The sequence below is a fragment of the Vombatus ursinus genome, unplaced genomic scaffold (genome assembly GCF_900497805.2).
Source record: "Vombatus ursinus unplaced genomic scaffold, bare-nosed wombat genome assembly UNPS02014870.1, whole genome shotgun sequence".
NCBI classification, from domain to species: Eukaryota; Metazoa; Chordata; class Mammalia; order Diprotodontia; family Vombatidae; genus Vombatus; species Vombatus ursinus.
The window spans coordinates 9,752,972-9,758,971 of record NW_020954648.1 but is presented as its reverse complement, the minus strand read 5'-3'; the positions used below and the strand labels follow the sequence as shown (position 1 = coordinate 9,758,971).

At 42.3% G+C, this 6,000-nt stretch overlaps 1 protein-coding gene across 2 annotated transcripts in view; it reads right to left on the bottom strand.

The window, feature by feature from the left end:
* CLEC2L (C-type lectin domain family 2 member L) overlaps positions 1–6,000 on the bottom strand; it is a 29,116-nt gene that overhangs the window by 1,082 nt on the left and 22,034 nt on the right. For both annotated transcript variants that reach the window (XM_027842378.1, XM_027842379.1), the window contains 2 exons: positions 4,388–4,554; positions 3,359–3,459 (listed from right to left, as the gene is read on the bottom strand). In XM_027842378.1, coding sequence (XP_027698179.1) covers positions 3,359–3,459; positions 4,388–4,554 — 268 coding nt within the window. The remainder of the gene's footprint in view (positions 1–3,358; positions 3,460–4,387; positions 4,555–6,000) is intronic.

The following is a 6,000-nucleotide window of genomic DNA, read 5'->3' as shown; positions in this document are numbered from 1 at the left end:
GAATGAATGAATGAATGAATGAATGAATGAATGAATGAATGAATGAAAAAGCGAGGATTAAAGTGCTTACTCTTTGCCAAGTATTGTGCTAAGTGCTGGAGATACAAATACAAAAGCAGTTAGAGTCCTTGCCTTCAAGAAGCTAACATCTAATGGAGGAAACAACACAAATAGAGGGGCAGTGGCCAGGAAAGGGCACTTTGGTCCCAATGTTGAATGGGCCAAAAGGAAGTAAATTGATACGCCCCATCCAGGAACAATTGTTGATTTTGATCATTGGCCACGGTTCTATCTTTACTTGTATTTCTATCCCCCGCACTAAGCACAGTATCCAGACATAGGAGGCTCCTAATAACTGATTAATTGATAAATCAAATGTGTTCTAGTGAAAACTCAAAGCCTCCCATGGACACTAACACACTGAGGCACCATTTTGAAAATTCACCAAGGATGCACACTTTGTTTCTTGCTGTGGTATTGCTTTCACGGGTTAGGGATGGGCCTAAAGCAACCTTGACTTCCCTTAATAAGCCATCAAGTCTATCACCCAAGGATTTACCTAAATCCTTGAACTTATTTAACAGCTCGTTCCATCAGAGAAAGGCCTCTAACACATTGGGTGGCTCCCTTTCGGAGGATGTATAAGACACCAACAGCAATCACACAGGATGGGAAGGCATCTGTTGCATGACATAGACGATGCATAGAGGAGATCACAGTCCTATCATGCCCCACCTTTTGGGGTAAAAAGTTCCATAACCTTCCTAGTGACACCCCCTGGCTGCTAGTACACTGTCCCTCCTCAGATTATAGTGTATTTACTTCATGTGCATCTCACCCACAGATTGTTCCCACCATGGAGAATATAAACTCCCTTTGAGTAGCTATTATTTTTTACTTCTTTTTGTATTCCCAGCCTACCATCATGCCTTGCCCATAGTAGGCAGTCAATAAATATTGTAATCAAATTATTGTACCTAGTAGGTGCTTAATAAAGATATTTATTGGAATGGAGGGAAGCAGACATTTAGTAAAAGCCCTCTATGTAACAGGTACTGGGCTAAGCCCATTATAAGGACTCCTTAGAGTCTCAGAACCCTGGGAAGTAGGTACTATTATTATCCGCATTTTACAGATAAACTGAGAGAGAGATAAGTAACCAATATCACATAGCTAGTAAGTGTCCGAGGTCTTGATTTAAACTCAGATCTTCCTGACTCCAGGCCCAGCACTCTATCTGCTAGGCCACCTAGCTGCCTCAATTTATATCCTTGAAGTTTCAAGAAAATCCTCAGGTTCTGACTCTTAAGAAGAGCAGCATGGAAAGAGCACTGAACTTGGATCTGGGTTCTAATCCTGACTTCAATGTTTCCTAGCTGTATAACCATAGACAAATCACTGCCCATCTCCAAGCCTCATTTTCCTCGCCTCTAAAATAGGGCAACCTATACAGGGTTGTTATGAGAATCAAATGAGATAATATATATAATGAGCTTTGTAAACTATAAAGCACTTTATATACCCTGATGCTATGTAGATATTCCCTGTTATTTGTTTCCTATTATAATGTACTTAGCCCAGTACCTGTTACATAGAGGGCTTTTACTAAATGTTTGCTTTTCTCCATTCCAATAAACATCTTTATTAAGAACCTACTAGGTACAATAATTAGATTAAAATATTTATTGACTGCCTACTATGGGCAAGACATGATCTGTAGGTTTTCAGATTATTGCATTCACCAAAACAGAAGATCCTTAAGGGTGAAGACTGTTGTTTATAATTTGTAGTCACCTAACACAGTGCCTGCACATAGTAGACTCTTAATAAATGCTCCCTTGAATAATATTGAATAGAATCAAATGCCCTGATGCTAGCCAGGAGCCTGGAATAGGATCTCACAGGAGATTCCATTAGTATGACTGATGACTTTGAGTCACCTGGCAAAGGGTTAGACTGCTAGGATGTCAGGCACGAAACTGCCCAATTGTGTGGGTGTGGGTATAGGGGATAGTGAAGTGGGACGATAATAGAGAGAAACACAGACTGTGGGCTTTCCAGGGCTCTCAGTGAAAATCTCTGCCTCAAGAAACAATGGGTGTTGTTCAAAGTGCCCAAGTCACCTAACGTGGATGGGACTTTCCAAGGTCCCTTGAGAAGAGGCACTGAGAACAGAGATGGGCAACACAATGCCTAGAACATAGCAGGTGCATTATAACTGTTTGTTGTTTGGTTGTGGTAGACAAACACAATCTTTGATTTTGAGCTCAGAGGTCACTCAGTCCACGTGTCTCATTCTCCAAGTGAGTGGCTAAGTGACTTGCCCCAAACCAGCCAGGTAGCGAGTGGCTGGGGCAGGATGTGGCCCCCAGGCCAAAGTTAGCACTCCTTGTACTACAGTACATTGGCAAAGAAGAGAAGAGAGGAAAGGCGGTGAAAAGGAGCTGGAAAAGGAAGCAGAAATGAAGAGGCAGACAGAGCCAGAGGAAAAAAGGAGCGTAAGAAAAGGTGGCTCAGCTAAAGGTCAGCCTGGGAAAACATTCCTGCTGCTGAGGCCTAGGATAGGCCACCCTGCCATGAATGCAGAGACCCAATGGGACCCCAATACACTTTCCCTCCTTTAGTCATCTTCCCACCTCCTGCTTGGCAACACCCACACAATTTCTGCCATGACAAGGTTTAAATGCCTTAATCTCTCCCATGTCCAACATGTCTTGTTTTTATAGTCAAATGATCTGAAGTTAAAATTGTCATCAGACAGCTTCCTAACTGCAGTTCATAGGAATACAAAATTTGAACTGTAAGGGACTTTAGAGTAAATCTCTCATTTTACAGATGAAGAAACTGAGGCACAGTGAGGCGAAGTGACCTGTCCAGGGTCACACAGCTAATGAATATGGCACAGTGGATAGAATGCTGAGCCTGGAGACAGGAAGACTTGAGTTCAAATCCAGATACTTCCTAGCTGTGTGACCCTGGGCAAGTCACTTAACCTCTGTCTACTTCCATTTCCTCAACTAGAAATTTGGGATAATAAAACCACCTACCTCACAGCTTTGTTATGAGCATCAAATCAAATGAGATAGTATTTGTAAATTGCTCAGCACAATGTCTGGCACATAGTAGGCACTTAATAAAGGCGTGCTCCCTTTCCTTCCCTTCCCACTCCCTATTTCCAAGTCCAATACACCTACCCACTACGCTATGCCTTGCATTCTTATTCCCACATCCCTTGCCTCCAAAGTAAAAACTTTCTTCCCCTAGGAACCGGGAATTCTGGTTATTAAAAGAGGATTATAAGGAAAGCACCAGTCCCACAACCTGTTGTCAACAATCAGAAGATTAAAAGTCAGCTTACTCATCCGGGTGAAATGGATCTCCGTTGACCCAGTGAAATTCATCTCCTACTCTCCTCAGGCCAATCCAGGGTTCCTTCCTGGTGAATTTGAACATAAATTCCTATATCAAGAAAACAGGTAGAACCTTGAGATCAGATATTTCCTTTTGACATTTCCACGTGTCTCAGAACAAACCGTAATCTTTGAGCCGAGGTGGGAAGGCTGTTGCTTCCTTTCCGCAGTGAAGTCAAGATTCTGACATGAAAGCTTCAAGCCGGATCGTGCACTAGCCAGATTATATGGGACAAACTTTAAATCTCACACTCCCCCCAGAATGCTCTGTCTGCACTATCTTCCCCTGTGCTCAAGAAATGTCATATAATACATGCCAAAGACAAGAAAAAAAAAAGGATTTTGGGAACATTTGCTATTTTCTATCAAATGATATATGTTATGTCAAGCAATTTTTAAATCCTCAACTTTCTAGTCTACTAAATGGAAATAAATTAGCTTACATTGCCTACCTCACAGGGTGCTTGCGAGGAAAAGGCTTCACCAATCAATCAACAAGTGTTTATTTCTTAAGCACCTACTATGTTCCCTGCCCTTTGCTAGGCAAGCACAAGGGACAGAAAGACCAAAAAAAAAAAAAAAAATTCTTGCTCTCACTTACATGTGAGTATTATTGTTGCTGTTTTGTTTTGGTTTTGCCTTTCACGCGTATTTTTTAAATTCACAGGTATTTCATTTCAAACCAGGAAGCCTACATTATCAAATTCTTTCCTGGACTACTGATCAAGGCCAAGGCTTTATTAAAACAATTAACTTTTATAACAAAAAGCATAGACAGAGGGTGGATTCCTCAATTTTCTTTCTCCCTGTTCTCTGACCACATACAGAGAGGTTTCCTATTGACCTAAACACGCCTAAGTGGGTTTTATGAACTCTTCTCCCTAGAAACATTTAAATGACAAGTATTTGGTTGCTGGGTTCCTACCCCGGAGAGCACCTAGATTTGGGCCCAATGTCCCAACCTGAGTCATACTCACCAACTCCTTCTGGCTCTGGATTACAGTTAGGGATGCCTCATGAGTGTGGCAATACTGGCGCCCTGTGTTCCAATCTCTTGGTTCTTCCGAAAAGAAATAGCATTTCCTTCCATAGAGCAACCAATCTTCTGGGCATGGAGCATCACATTTGATACAGCCCTTGGAAGCTGTGGGAAAGCAAAGAAAACCACTATGAGGCTATGGATTTGGGAATGGGCACAGCAAAGTCTCCCGATCCTAACTTGGTTCAGAGTTCCTCTTTTGGGCTTAGGGAAGAGCAAATGGGCTGTGACAGGCTGACATCCTACAGGTTTCTCAAGAGAGAAAGGACCAGAAGCTTGGTCCCCAACCTAAAGCTGACTCCCTCGTATAAGCAATCCCAGACTGAGCACCATGTTGTTATTCATTTATTTCAGTCGTATCTGACTCTTTGTGACTTCATTTGGGGTTTTCTTGGCAGAGATACTGGAGTGGCTTGCTGTATCTTTCTCCAGCTTATTTTACAGATGAAGAAACTGAGGCAAATAGGATTTGGTGACTTGTCCAGGGTCACACAGCTAGTAAGTGTCTGAGGCCAGATTTGAACTCAGGAAGAGAAGTCTTCGTGACTTCAGACCTGGCGCTGCACCACTGCCCAGAGTCCCTAAGAATTGGAAAGCTTCTTGTTGCTGTTTAAGATGATGATGATGATGATGATGATGATGATGATGATGATGATAGTGGTGGTGGTGATATCAAGCATTTATATAGTGTTTTTAAAATTTGCAAAGCATTTTGCAAATATTATGTCATTTTTATTCTTCCAACAACCCTGTGAGCTAGAGAATATTATAATCCCCCATTTGAAAATTAGGAAACTGCGGCAGAAATACGTTTAATAATTTGCCCAGGGTCACACAGTAAGTGACTGAGGTGGGATTGAAATTCAGGTCTTCTTGTCTCCTGGTCCAGGGCTCTAATCCACTTCACCACCTAGCTGTTTACAAACTCCCATCCCCTGAAGCACCCCTCACAGATGCTGACCAAGCTTCTGTTTTAATACTCCCAGTGACTGGGAACATTTCTATCTCTTCATGCAGCTTTCTCATGCTGTGTGTATTTGGACAGCTGCAATTGTTTTTAAAATTCCTTCTTACACTGAGCCAGAGTGAGTCTCCCTTTAATTTCTACCCACTGGTCCTAATTCTGCCATCTGGGGCATCTTAGAGGAACGACTTCTCTGTAGAACAGTCTTTCTGATATAAAAGATATGAAGACAACTCATCATGCCTGCCCTTAAATCAAAGCTACAAGGCGTGCAAAAAAAAAGTCCGTCTGGCCAACTGCTGAACTAAAGGAAGAAATTGTAAGGTAGAAGGGCTTTAGACGTTTGCTTGCTTGGTTTGGTTTTCCCCAAGAGAAGAGTTGTACAAGGGGAGGAAAAAGAGGCAAAGAAGGGTCAGCTAGGTGGCTCAGTGGATAGAGCACCAGCCCTGGAGTCTGGAGGACCTGAGTTCAAATCCAGTCTCAGACCAAACGCTTGACACTTACTAGCTGTATGACCCTGGGCAAGTCACTTAACCCCAACTGCCTAAAAATTAAAAAAAACAAACAAACAAACAAAAGAAGAGGGG